This window comes from Cavia porcellus, unplaced genomic scaffold (genome assembly GCF_034190915.1).
Source record: "Cavia porcellus strain 051 isolate PalLab524CR breed Dunkin Hartley unplaced genomic scaffold, mCavPor4.1 scaffold_4, whole genome shotgun sequence".
Lineage (NCBI taxonomy): Eukaryota > Metazoa > Chordata > Mammalia > Rodentia > Caviidae > Cavia > Cavia porcellus.
In genome coordinates, this window is record NW_026947487.1 from 99,442,679 (window position 1) to 99,457,497 (window position 14,819).

Sequence of the window (14,819 nt, forward strand, 5' to 3'; positions counted from 1 at the left end):
TTATCTACAGTGCATCAGACCTTGTCACTGTCATACTTACCTTATTTACCTCTTTAGAGTTTCTATTTCTTTATCTGTCTGAAGGGGACAGGAAGACCTAACTAAAGAGGTGATGTGTGCAGTATCTGAGATAAGGGGCAGAAAAGCACCCAGCTCAGGGCTTCATAGTTGGGCTAGAAAGTTGAGAATTCTCCGTACCCTGCTCAGCATTATTGTGCATTCTCTCCCTCACCAACTTAAGATCAACTTGGGGGCTCTGCAAGAGCAGCCACCCACCCAGGAAGGCAGGAATAAGGTTAAAGGGGTTCCAAAGCTGGCTGTATGTTTAAGAAAGATAGCAAAGATTCAGAGGGTTCAGTCTAGTTTGCACAGGTGTAGCACAGGGGGAGGCTACAAAGAGACACCATGGTTTTCTATGTGTAGGCATTCACTGAGCTGGATCTTGGTGAGCTCCTGTACAGGGTCCTATCTGAATCAATCCATACCCAACCAGACAGCTGCCACTGCTGTTAGGCACACAGACATAAATACCTGACATGGGTGAAAATTTCCTTTATAAATTTATTTTAATCCTGTTTTAAAAATAAATGAAAAATTTAAAACCACAACCAAAAACTCAGCATATGGAGGTCAACTAAGGAGAGTTCTTTCAGCCTGTGGCTTATTTCCCGGTAGTCCCTGCCAGACAACACGGAGTGTGGGCTGCCCTGTAGCCTGGGATTGCCAAAGATTGTTTCTGTTTTGGGTCATTTGCAAGTTTTGCTATTCCTTTCCCTTAAGATGTCATTCTCCAACCCATTCAGCTGACACCTAGAGCACCCTAACCTGCGGGTCACTCCCCCCATTCAGGCCCAACTCTCTTAACCTTGATCTTTCCAAAGGTCAGGATATCTATCTGGCCATATAGGCCATGCTAGAGATCCTCCAAGTTTTATTTATTCCACATTCCCATGGCAGAAGCAATTATTACTAGAAACTAACAGCCAAAATCAGCTGCTGGTCTGTAAAGCCCTTCCTGAACCCACTGTGAAGTAGCATTGCTTCCTTGTGGGTCATTTTTTAGAGACAGAAATGGAAAGTTTCACATAAATGTCCACCTAAATAAAATGTGGTGGTGTTAAGCAGTATTCCCTGGGTTACTCCTAGGTTTACTCTTTTTTCCTACCATGAAGGCCAGCAACAAAATCTCCAGCAGTGAGCTCTTCTGGTTTCCACAGTCTTTTGTTGACTCAGAGGAAAATCACTGTCTTCTCATTTAAACAATGGTAGTGCTGTCCTAGTGCCCAAAGGTCTTCTTACCTGGACTGGAAGATTTGAGCAAAAGTATCAAATAAATAAAGGCTTCTACTCTTTATGAGTGATGAGTAACTTAGTTCTGCCTTGGTCTCTTTTTTTTTCTCCCTAAATTTTTGGGATCTGAGGACTGAACCCAGGGTCTCCTATTTGCTAAGCAAACACTCTACTGTTGAGCTAAATCTCCCTGCCCTGATATTTTGAAATACAGACTGCCTCACTTACCTCCCAACATAAGTTGCAGATTTCTAAAGCTGGTTTTCTCTGCATTTTGCTGGTGTGGAATTTTTCTACCAGTTTGACCGGAACATTTATGGAGCCATACACAGGTAGCATTCTTTGCATGCCGCTGATACAAGCTTCTTTGGGCTCATAATGCACTTCTATTCCCTCCTCCTGGGAAAACCATAATTCTCTCTTTCCATCTTTCACCATCAGATTCTCTCTGACACTGCCAACCACAAGTCCTTAATAGGAGAGCATATGTGTAAGTTGAACAATAATATCACTACATCATATCCACATTGAGCTGGACATGAAGTTTTTGCAGAGGGAGGATGTGTGACCAGGAATGGGGGTAATGAAGGTCCTTTGCAGTAATTTTATGAAAAGATAAAGAAGAAAGTGGCTCCAACTTTTGCCAAAAAAATGAATGTCATCCAAGAGAGACGCAGAGAATTAAGTCTCCATGAGACTTAATTCTCTGGAAAAATGGAGAAATGGAAAAGAAAAAGTATTATCTGGGGATAATGTTCATCTGTCCCCTTTTCTGATGTATGTGAGTAAGATTGATCCTTTTAGGTAAAAGTTTAGTTGGGTATACTGGTGCATACCTGTAATCTCAGCACTCAGGAGGCTGAGGCAGGAGGATTGCTGTGAGTTCAAGGCCAACATGGACTACAAAGTGAGTTCAAGTCCAGGCGAACTGCATAGCAAAACCCTATCTCCAAAAAAACAAAACCAAGTAAAATTTATTGGAACTAGGTTTCCATCACTTTCAATTGAAAGAGGCCTGAGGAGAAGATTCTGAAATAGCTGAAGATCTACCAATAGTGTCATTGAAATCCATCTCTATAGCCCTCCTATCTGTTTACACAGTCTTAATGTTGGTCAGAGGATTATGTCTTAAGAAGAAGCTGATTCTAGGTTTGCTAGTGAGGAATATGTCCATAAAAGTTCTTTCTTTCTTTCTTTCTTTCTTTTTCTTTCTTTCTTTCTTTTTCTTTCTTTTTCTTTCTTTTTTCTTTCTGACAGAATCTGGCCATACTGTCCGTGCTGTTCTCCAACCCCTGGCTTCAAGTGATGCTCCTGAGTCACCTCCCCAGAAGCTGGGACACGTCTGTGCCATCTTGGCCAGCTAACCTACAGGCTTAACTTTACTGGAAAAACTCAAACTTGAGCAGTCCCAAGGTTCCCAGTTTCCTGAGAGATTGAGTGGTTTCTTGGGAGACATGAGACTTTCATCATAAAAACCAGAACAGTCACTAGCAAACCAAGACTGTTGGTTATCCTAGCTCAGTTCCACATCTGTAAAACAGATTGATTTGAATGGGTATGGGAAATTTTGTGAAATTCTGCACTCAGGCAGGCATTATCAGTTGAACTTGGAACTAATTCCTGTGAATTTAGGTGTACTTTCACAATCCTTTACAGTCTGGCCAGGTAGTACCAATCAGAGTCTGCTCCTCTTTGCCATCTTTGGGCTGAGGTGGTTTTGTTGTTGTTGTTTTTGCAGTACTGGAGATTGAACCCAGGTCTTTCCCACTCGGCTACATTCCAAGCCTTTTAAATTTTCTTTTCTTTTGAGGCAGGATCTTGCCATGTCACTAAATTGCCCAGGATGGGCTCCAATTTCAATCCTCTTGCCACAGCTGCCCAGAGTGCTGATATTACAAGTGTGTGTCACTACTGACCATCTTGCACTGAGTTTTTCATAAACTGGAACATTAAAGATCAGGATTTATTTTTGACCAACTGTCTTTAAACCTAGTGTCAGATTTTCTCTAGCTCAGGCTAAATGACTTCCTTAGAACTTGTAGATATTGTTTTGTGGATTTGATTACATGTTCCGGTAAACATATGGACTGGCAAGAGATAGATAATATAATTTACCTCCACCTTTGGCCCTACTTGAGATTGAACACTGAGCTACATTCTGTTTTTTTATTTTGAGATAGTCTCGTGAAGTCGCTAAATTGGCTTGGCTGGGGTGGAAATTGCGATCCTCCTTCCTTAACCTCCCGTCTGCTGGGATAACAAGAGTGTGCCAATAAGCCCAGTTTAACTTCTTTAGAAACTCAAAATTTATTTAGACTCACAAAATGCGCTAGGCCTACATAAAGACTGTAATGCTCACACAATGAGCTATGGGCCTCTGCATTTTAGAAACTAGGAATCTGAGGTTGAGCAGTTCACTTGTCTAAGGTCCCAGTCAGCAGGCAGGCAAGCTATACGGGATTCCGTTTAAGGCCACTCCTACTCCAACAGCTGCCTTCCCACCACGATGTGGTTTGTATTGACCTGCTTTCACCTTTGATCTTAAATGTACACAGTCTACACTCTTCCCCGTGGGTTTGGGAATGCAAAGTCTTCAAGGCTTTATGTTTCTTTGCCTTCAGGAAACAATATGGGGTTACTCCCAGTGGCTGGGAAGTCCAGAAGTTCCAGATGGTCACGGAAGGACAGAAGAAAAGACATGCAGGGGCCACTCTCAGCTTCCAAAAGGCAGGAGGATCCCCAAAGGATAGGCGTACACTGCACGAGTGGCCCGCGGATAGGCAAGAAAGGAAGGGAGTTGCTCTGCGGAAGCAGCCTTGGTGCCTTGTAACCCAGACGCCCCGCAAGTCGGCGGGTAGCGCATGCGCGGCGCGGGCCATGGAGTTGTGAATGGTACGTCTTGTTTGCTGGAGTTTGAGGCGGGCGGGCTCGCGAGAAGGAGGGGTGGGGCCAGCGGGGGCGGGGCGGGCGGGCGAGTGAACGAGGTGGGCGGCGAGAGGAAGTGGCGGCGGTGGCGGCCGGGGGCGGCGAGAGTTGGGTCTGCGCGGGCGGTAGGCAACGGCTGAGGCGGTAGCGGCGGCTTGGGCTGGGCTCGAGCGGGCGGCGGCACCTCAAGATTCCCTGGAGCGGGAGCCCACGCGGGCGGGCGCCCTAAACAAAGAGAAGCGGGAGTCCGGGCGCCGCGGGTGGGCAGTCAGTCGGTCAGCGCGAGCCGGCCAGCGGGTGCCCGCGCAAGCCCGGAGCCCGGCCGGCGGGCGCGGACACAGGGCGGGAAGATGCCGCGCGTAGTGCCCGACCAGAGAAGCAAGTTCGAGAACGAGGAGTTTTTCAGGAAGCTGAGCCGCGAGTGTGAGGTGAGGCGGACGGGTGGCGCGGAGGCCGCGGCGCGTCCCGAGTGGGCCCGGGCAGAGAAAAGTTTGGGTGGCGCGGTCCGCGCGAAGCCGGGCTGGTGTGCGGCGGAGGGGCAATCTCGCCGGGGCGGCCACCGCCCGCAGACTCCGCTGGTCCTTATCGGCGCCGCGCGGGGCGGGGGCGCGGATTTGCTTGATTTCAGGCCGTCTCTTCCTTGCAGATTAAGTACACGGGCTTCAGGGACCGGCCCCATGAGGAGCGGCAGATGCGCTTCCAGAACGCCTGCCGCGACGGCCGCTCTGAGATCGTAAGTCGGCGGGGCTGGGAAGTCCAGAAGCGAAGCGCGCGCGGATCACTTGTTGCGCGGGGGCCGCGCGGCCCTGGCGGGTTCCGGACGGCGCCACGGACGCCGTGGCTCCCGGAACTAAGCGGGTGCCGTCTCACTTCCTACTCGGTATTCGAAAGGCGAAAACCAGAGGCCGGCGTGCAGGTCCTCGCGGGTCACGCTTTTCCTGTGGCCCCGCCGCAGTGGCTCGGGTTTCCCAGAGCCGGCATAGTGGATAGGTTGACCACTAGTGTATCTAAAACCCAAGCCAAACAAAGTAAACAAGTAGAGGTCTTGAATGGGTTGTGTGACAGCGATCAGGGTTCAGGGTACACATAGGAAGAAAACAGCCCTTAAGAAAAATCAGTTGCGATCAGAGACAATTTGTTTCTTTTAATTTTTATTCTTTTTTTTAATACTCGGGATTTAACTCAGGGCCTGCGTGCCAAGCTACATTAACAGCGCCTTTTAGTTTTTAATTTGAGGCAAGGTCTGGCTGAGTCTTTAAATTCCTCAGGCTGGGTTTGAATTTGTAATCTTGCCTCAGCTTCTTACAGTGCTGGGATTACAAGCATGTGTCATTATGCTTCACAGGCTAGTTTGTTTCTTACAAGCTACACTTTGGAAAATCTATATATAAAACTCTCTCCCAGTATAGCTAAGAATAATCTTTACTCCAGTAGTCTATTGTCTTTATAGCAAGGTGCTAAAGGATGTGCAGTTTTCTTAGACTATTATTAAGCCTTAGGAGAATCAGAAACCATTATTGTCTCTTTTCTAACCTAAATATATCCTGTTAGTGCTGCAGTTTACCTAAGAACAAGATGATTTGCCACAGTTGATCTCCTTGAGGCCTCTGTTTTAGGTGTAGATTTGATGCCTCTCTTCCATCAAATCTTGAGTTGAAAAAAATTCATGTCTTAGTTCCTCTTGTGAACTTCGTATGGTTAAGTTATAACCGGTTGCTTATTTTTATTGAGATTTAATTTACCTATTGAAATTCTCCTTTTCATCACCAAAGTCTTTTTTTTTTTTTTTTTTTTGAGGTCAGGTCTCACTATGTATTCCCAACTAGCTTTAACTCACTGTGTAGCTCAGACTGCCTTGAACTCACTGCCAGTCTTCCTGCCTCAGTCTCCCTAGTGCTGGGATTACAGGCATGCACCTCCACATTTTGTTTCAGGTTTATTTTTAAAGAGCAATTAATATTTAAAATTGAAAGCTTCTTGGAATTGTTATGACAGAAAGGGAAATGATACTGATTAGGTTTATCAGGAGCTGTAGAATATGTGGTCATTACTGCATGTTATGAAAGAAATTCATTCTTTCAGCCCACCTCCCAGTTTCTTGAGTACTTGTACTGGTTATATAATTCAAATGCATAAGACAAGTATTTGGGGGTTTTATCCCTGAATGATAGAAAAAGAATCAGCAATCCAGTAATGGTATTATCCTTTAGGTTTTCTTTTGCAAAAAGTGGATAGGAGCTGGGCATGGTGACACACTCTTGTAATCCCAGTACTGTGGGAGGCTGAGTTAGGATGTAGGGTTACAATTCAGATCCAGTCTGGGCATCAGTGATTTAAAGAGACCCTGTGTCAAAATTTTAAAAAAGGAGGAAGGTAGAGATGTAACTCAGTATGGAGTTCCCTGGATTCAATCTCCAGTACTGGGGAAAAAAGAAAGAAAAGAAAAAAAGGTGAGTGGTATATCTGAGGAAAGAATTTTCCTGGAAGTAATTGATGTTAAGGGTAAAAATACCATCACTGTCTTTTAAAGGTGAAGTTTTCTGGAAACCTAGTGAAGCATAGCCAGTAGAGTGTTTTCTGTCATACCTGACTTCTGGAGTGTAATTATGAATTGGAGATCTAATTCAACCCACAGTATATCTGATTGTATTATAGTATTGCTGCAAGAGTATAGGAGCAGTATAGATGATATCGCAACATTTACAGATTTCTATGTTTGTCATTAATTTCTTTCCAGTATGAATTAGACATTCTATCCAGGCCTCCCAAATATCTGATGACACAAATTTTTGCAGGTTATGTTTAATACATTTTCTGACAAATATGAAAGGTTAAAGGGAGTAGGTTGACTTCTGTAAGATTCGCACTTAAGAGAGTAGCTTGTGTTCTTTTGTTGAATGTTAACTGTCTGTATTTGGGAAGGAGTTTCACGTTTCCCTGTCGTTCTAGTTTTCTTTTTAGTTCATTATTTATAATTTATTTAGATTATAAATATGGACCTAGTAACATACACTTATGCTAGCTCTCAGGAAGCTGAGGCAGGAGGATCACCATGAGTTCAAGGTCCACCAGAGCTAGGGAGTATGTATAACATTAGGCTGAAGTACACAGTGACACTTATGTCAAAAACAGCCCAACAAGAAAAAAATAATAACTTTAACTGCTAGGGGATAAAGATTATACTCTGATACACTTCTTTGAATACAAGTATTTTACACAATGCCTTTAGTATCAGTGTAAAGGTTACATAATTTATTGCCTGAAATTGGTCTTACTGCTCACAAATGGAAAGTGATTTCTGCCTGTTATGGAAAAGACATTATTTTGCTTCTCTTGTCAGTTGTCTCATACTGTAAGAATATATACAGTTCTCAAAATTTGCCAATCCTTTTGATTCAATTGCTTTTCTTTTTCCTCTTTTGATTTTGAGTATCTCCTTAATGTGACATTGGGGTTAATAAAAATTTCATTTTATCTTTAGATGTGAAATACAGTAATTTAAAGGTTGTAAAACTTTTGTCCACTATAAAATTAAGACTGCTTTTCACCTCATGAAATAATGACTTTAGATGAGAAGTGGAATCCATTTGGTAAAATTTGATTTATTCTTTCTGTGAAATTTTTACGGTAGTAACAGTGTAGAAAATAGTGTCAACATGAATAATAGAAATACACACAGTTTGATTACTATAATGGGGAGAGTAAAACATTTTTTGTGGTACTGTGGATTGGAGCCAGGGTCTTCACACTGAACTACATTCTAAGCCTTTTGTGTTCTGGTTTGGTTTGGTTTGGTTTTTTTGAGACATAGTCCTGCCATGTAAATCAGACTGACATTGAACTGACTGTTTCCCAGGCTGGCTTCTGACAGCAGCCCTCCTACCTCAGCCTCCCAAGTGCTGGGGTAACAGTCTGTCCCACCATGCCAGCTCTAATAAATATTTACTGTGGTTTGTTTTTGTCTTTTGTTTTTTAGTTTTTGATTTTTTGGTTTATGGTTTTTATGTTTTTCACACAGGATTTCACTGTGTAGTCCAGGCTAGCCTCGAACCTGTTATGTGGCTCAGCCAGGCCTAGAACATGTGGCAGTCTGCCTGCTGCAGGCTCTTGAATGTTAGACTTACAAGCTAACACCATGCCTGGCTTCTATATATGTTTTTAATCTTGACAGTTGAATAGTAAAAAATATATGGGGTTGGCATAAAGTGTGTCATTTTATAAGTTAATAAAGCAAAGTATAGTTAGGACAACCTGAGAATCTTACATACAAATATTATATCAGTGTGCCATTTAATATTTCCAAGAGGAATTTTCACTATTCTTGTGTATGTGTAGGCATTATATTAAAAAACAAGTTCAGACTGGGATGGAGTTTAGTGGTAGAGTGCTTGCCTACAAGGGCAAGACCCTGGTTTCACCAGGCACCGCAAAAAAAATCAGCTGTGTTTGAAAAATGCTGCTTGCCAGGCATAGTGGCTCTTGTCTGTGATCCCAGCACTTGGGAGGCTGAGGCAAGAGGATTGTTGTGAGTTTGAGACCAGCCGGGGCTATATAGTGTGTTCAAGGCCATTCTAAACTGTACAGTGAGACCAGTCTCAAAAAACAAGGAAGAAAATGCTGTTCTAGTATGATTAGTTTTTGCCATTTTTTCTTTCAAGACTGGAATCTTGATGAGATAACGGGTATGAAGTGGTAAAGCAGGAAATCTCTCTTGAGATTGGCATTTGAACAGCAGGTAAGGCAGCAAGATCTGCAGAGCGACTCAGCCCAGAGCCCATAGGGTCCACTGAAGGTGAACACAATACTGAGGAAACATGCCTTTGAGGGTTAAGGTAGGACATTTGTTTAGGGGCTGAATCTCTTATTTGACACCAGTGTGCTTTGAGAATCATTATGTTAGACTGAAAATGACAGCTGTCTAATCTCCAAATGAATTATTTTTTTTTTTTGGTCTCTTTGAGACAGGATTTTGCAGTGCAGTTCAGACTAACTTGAACTCACTTTGTAGCCCATGCTGGCTTCAAACTTGCAGCGATCCTCCTGCCTCAACCTCAAGAGTGCTGGGATTACAGATGTGCACCACCATGCCCAGCCTAAAATGACTTCTTCTAAACCAAATGTACAGGCATGTGCCTTTGGTTATAACTCCTGAAGAGTCTCAGGCAGGAAGATCTTTTTTTTTGTTGTTGTTGTTGGTTTTTTTTTTTTTTTTTTTTTTTTTTTTGAGAAAGGATCTTGCTGTTTAGCACAGGCTGGCCTCAAATGTGTGATCCTCCTAACTCAGCCTTTAAAGTGTTGGGGTAACAGGCATGTGCCACCATGTCCAGCTAGGAGGATCCTTTGAACCCAAGAGTTGGAGGCTGGCTTGTAGAAGCATATTGAGAACCTCATACAGGGAGACTAAAATTATTGCTTTCTTTTTAAAAATTTTTTGGTATCAGGAATCGAACTGGTGACCTCATGTTTGTCAGGCAGACACTGTGCTGCTAAGCTGTATCCCTGGCAAAAGTTATTTCTTTTATATTATTCAGCAAATGTTTACTTAGGTTTTATTTGGTGCTGTTCTAAGAACTTTACAAATACCAATTTGTTAGGAAACTGAGTTTTCCCTCTCAAAGACTATTTTCCATTTGAACAGTGTTAATGGATAAAACCTATGTTGATAGTTTGTGGATTTTTTTTAAAGGTTACTGTTATAATATCGTTGTTCAATTTCTGTTTGTAGAAACTACCATGAGAAAAGGATATCCTAATTATAGAGAAGTGCTATCAAGAGAAATGTAGATTTAGCAGTTAGGTTGACAATTATATCTATACTAATAACAGAAATAGAAAGTAAGCATTTTTAGCCTGGACTACAGAGTTAGATCCTGTTGCCAAAAGAAAAGAAAATGTATACCCTTAAAGGATAAACTACTAATCATCAGAGGAGTTAGTAGATAGCTGTTTCAGCTAGTGTTTTTATTTGTGGGGTTTTTTTTTTTGTTTTGTTTTGTTTTGTTTTTTGTACCGGGGATCGAACTTACGACTCCAGGCTTGCACAGCAGGCGCTTATGCCATTGAGCTAAATCCCTGGCCCTATTTGTGATTTTTTTGTTTTCTTTTGTTTGTTTTTTGAGAGCGGGTCTTACCATATAGCCCATGCTAGTCTTGAAATCTTGGTGATTGATCCTCTTGCCATAGCTATCCAAGCTCTGGGATCACTGACATGCACCTCCATGCCTGACCTAGCCTCAGTTAATAGTTTTAAATAAATTGAGCAAAATGTGACTCTCTTGCTTTTAGATGAAGACCCTACATTCAGAAACAAATGATGCTTGAGAATTTACCAAAATAAGCCAAACAAAACTTTCTCTGGTACAAGCAAAAGAGTTTACCATTTTTTGTTGTTGGTTTTTTTGTTTTGTTTTTGTTAGTACTGGGAACCCAGGACCTTCACACTGAGCCATATCCCTGGCTCTTTATTTTTTATTTTGAGAGTGTCCCATTAAGTTACTAAGTTGCCCAAGCTGGCTGGAGCTTGCAGTTCTCCCCCCACCAGCCTCCTTAGACTGCTGATACTACAGGAGTGTGCGCCGGCTTGGCTAAGAATTTATATTTAGATGAAAAAAAATTTTTTTAATATGTTCTTCTTTTCTGTATTTCCCTTGATACAAGGAATAATCTCTGTGTGTGTATGTATGTGTGTGTGGTAATGGAGATTAAACTCAGCTATGCTTTTTATTTATTTTCTTTTCAATTTCCCTTAGTAAGAGTAATGATTTTGTGTGTGTGTGTGTGTGTGTGTGTGTGTGGCACTGGGGGTTGAACCAAACGGCTCACTGAGCAATATTCTCCGACCTTTATTTTTCCTTTTGAGAGGTTCTCACTATTCTGGGGTTTGGTAGTTTTCTTCAGCCTTCCAGATTGCTAGAATTACAGGCACCATGCCTGGCATTATTTCTGTTTTTCACATGGGTAAAATACAGAGTTAAGTTGCTCAGGGGCTACATAGAATAGTTTATTGAAATGGTTTTAGATTCATCTTTTTTAAGCTGTACCATTTGAATCTTTTATAAATATTAGATGAATACTTAATGCTTTTGTTAGAGTCATTCATTTCGTCTAAGGTAAAAACCATAGTAGAAAATGTGTATTTTTTTTTTTAAGAACAGTACTGTCACATCCCAGGCCAATGTGCACAGGAAAGACATTCCCGTGTGCAATTTTTTTTTAACATACACTTTAAAGCATAAGCTTAAAAATGCACTTACGTACTGCATTTTTTATGTGCTACGTATCATCATGATTTCCTTGATCAGGAGAAATCAAGAAAAATCCAAATGTCTCATACAAGTTTTAATTGTGATATGCTTTAAAATTCAAAATCTTTAGAACATAAGTGACTTTTACATTTGAAAACATAAGTTTTTAAGAACAAGGACAGTGGCTTCTGGTTAGACATTAGCAGTGCAAGATCGTAACATCAGCAAAAAATGACCTGAAGGAAAGTATTGATTCCATGTCTGATTTTATATTTAAGCAACCAATGGCAAATGTCCTCAAAATGGAATCAGATGTTTGTAACTTAATACTTAAGAAAAATGATGAGTGCATGTTTTTTACTTTTAAGTATTCTTAGTGCTGCCTGGCTTAAGACATAAACTGATGTAAAAATAAATGACTGCCTGCATAATTTATGTAATGTCCTGCTCCTGATCCTGTTTGTATTGATTTTTCTAAAAGGCTTTTGTGGCCACAGGAACCAATCTGTCTCTCCAGTTTTTTCCGGCCAGCTGGCAGGGAGAACAGCGACAAACACCTAGCCGGGAGTATGTCGACTTAGAAAGAGAAGCAGGCAAGGTAGGAAACATTTCTTTACACCTTAAAATACTCCGAAATTGTTTTATGAGAGGTTATCTGGTGATTTATATTATTAGTGATCATAAATCTGATTATGCCAGCAAATGGTGAGATTTGTTTCATTCCGTGATACAAGGATGTAATATAATTTTTTAAACCACAGTTAAACTTCTAAATTATGCCATTATTCCATGTATTTAATATTCAACATAGAAAGCTCATAAAGAAAGTAATGTGCTTTCCTATAACATTTAAAATTTAATTCCTTTAAAAATGTTGACTAGAAATGTTTTATGCTTACTAAAAATATGTGTGACTATAGAGCTGTAAAAAAAATTAAGTGGGAAAAATTTCTGTTGGTTTAAAAATTCATAGTATTTAGGAATAATTTATAGGTAACTTTCTAATTCTTTTAATATAACAAGTTTAATTTTGGGGGAAACAGTTTGAAAACTTTTAAGTTGGAAATAATGTAAAAAGTTATAAGGTTATAAAAAATTCTAAGGATAAGTTTCTGGGAAAACAATTTTAAAGTAAATGTTTAGGTTAAAGTTAGAAAAATTATTGGTAGGACTATTATGCTGAGGGCTCTATTAATTGGTGAAATTTTAAGGAATAAATTGGTTGATTTTTGATTAAGAAATTGAAAAGGGACTTAAAATTTCTTTAAAAAAATATTTTTTACATCCTATTGTATACTCAGTCTTCTAATTCTAGTATGTTTCGGTATCTGTTTCTATCAACTTTGTAAGTTACTTTTCTAAGTGTTGTATTAAGTATATAATCTGTTCTTTTGTAAAATGTAAAAATGTCTAAACATTAATTAAAAGATCTGTATTAAGGAAAGGATTTCTAATCATGGATATATACAATGAAGAATTTTTTGTTTAGTTTTATGAAATTAGGTTTAATCTTTTGTGGGTAACAACCCAACTAATCTTTGGATTGGGAAAAGGAAAATAAATTATAAGATTTAAAAAACATGTAATAAGCAAATAATTTGCTTTCTTGTGTGTTAACTCACTTTATTGGAGATTAAAAGCAAATTTACCAATTGATAATTCTTTTATATATGGAATTTATTTGGTAATTCTTTTATCTATGGAAAAACTTGAAGTTATTGTAAGATTATTGTCTATCTGGTGCATGTATGTGTGGCTAAAAAAAATTTTTTTTTTTCCTTGTTGAAAACACTTCCAACTGGATACAACGGCTCATGGCTGTAGAGCTAGCACTTGTGAGGCTGAGGCGAAAGAATCACTTCAGCCCAGGAGTTGACCACTCTGCGTATCATTTCAAGACCTTGTGAAACCAAACAAAAAACACTCCTTCAGAGTTTGTTTAATGTAGATAGGTCAGATACTGAAAGGCATAAACCAAAAATGCTTTACTATCCCGTCAGCTTTAATGCTAAATTGTTTTTAGACTTTGAGATTGGCATCTCAATGCTACCGAAGTCTCCAGGTATTTACTAACTGATAAATGGGTGTCAGTGCTGCTAGAAGGTATGTTTACCTGAATGAATTAATGAAATCTGGTCACTAGTTTGAAGAACATACTATCCATGTACTTAAGCTAATGAGACTTTTCAGTTCTATAACCAATGTTACAAAATGTTACATTGTTTATTAACATCTATTTTAGTAGTTTCTTTTTCTATAAAAGGACAGATAGTAAATATTTTCAATTTTGCAGGCTTCTGATATTCATCTCTGCTATTTGTTTGTGGTGTCTAGGGAGCCAGTTTAGTGTGCAAACAAGTAAGTGGAACTGTATTCCAAGAATGGTAACATTTAAGGCAAGAAAAACAAGAACTTGTCATGGTGGTACACACCTCTAATTTCAGCACTCTGGAAGGGCTGAGGTAGGAAGATCACCAGGTGGAGCCCTACCTAGGCAGTTTAGCAATTTGGGGAGTCCTTGACTCAAAAATACAAAAACAAAACAAAAAACCCAGCTGGGGATGTGTCTCAGTGCAGGGTTGGGAGAGAGAAAAAGGAAACAATCTTCTTACTAGTAAATCCTTGCATGCAATTGGACATAGTACTCCAGTTAACTAATCAGTCTGTAGATGATTGTGCCCAAGGCCTTTGTATTGAGCTGCAATCCCAGTTCTTTTTTGTGTTTTTTATTTTGAAATAAAGTCTCACTGAGTTGTCTGGTCTGGGTTTAGCCTCGGTTCTTCCTCCTCAGCCTTCTTGGATGCTGGGATTTCAGATGTGAACCTAACTTCAGTTTCCAGTAAATTTAGCAAAAGGTACTGTCCTGTATTTTATCATCTATGCAGTTCAGGGGTCCTTACTTCTCTTCCTTCCTTTCTTATAGTATCTCTTTATAGCTGTTAGGTTTTCTGTCTCCACAGGACTAAGGCTAGAAGCAAAGAAAATTGAAGGAACTTCCCCAAATGTTAATTATTTTTTTCTGTTTCTTATATTGGATCCCAAATGAGTATCATCTTCCCTGTTCTCTCAATTTAATTACCTACCAAAGCAGATTATTTTTCTTCACAATCAAGTGGCAGGGATACTTACATTTTTTTAGTGATATTGGAGATAAACACAAGGCCTTTGTATTGCATTATATTGCTGTGTCCCCAGGCTGGCCTCAAATTTTTGAGTCTCCAGTCTCAGCCTTCCAGAGTGCTGAGGTTATAGGCATGTGCCCTCCTTACCTGGCTAATAACTGTAGTTTTTGTTTTTGCTTTTGTTTTTATTTTTGTTTTTTGAGACGGGCTCTTGCTATGTAGTTCAGCTTGGCCTTGC

The 14,819-nt window shown here is 40.2% G+C and overlaps 1 protein-coding gene across 7 annotated transcripts in view; it reads left to right on the plus strand.

Moving 5' to 3' along the window:
- The first annotated feature begins 4,275 nt into the window (after nt 1–4,275).
- The window catches only part of Cbfb (core-binding factor subunit beta), a 51,312-nt gene continuing 40,768 nt past the window's right edge, over nt 4,276–14,819 (plus strand). For 2 of the 7 annotated variants that reach the window (XM_063247477.1, XM_063247476.1), the window contains exons 1-3: nt 4,287–4,643; nt 4,862–4,948; nt 11,941–12,057. In XM_063247477.1, coding sequence (XP_063103547.1) covers nt 4,566–4,643; nt 4,862–4,948; nt 11,941–12,057 — 282 coding nt within the window. In that variant the 5' untranslated portion in view covers nt 4,287–4,565. Of the gene's footprint in view, nt 4,644–4,861; nt 4,949–11,940; nt 12,058–14,819 lie in introns of all 7 variants that reach the window. The other 5 variants (XM_063247475.1, XR_010047007.1, XM_063247479.1 and 2 more) reach the window with 5 other exon arrangements.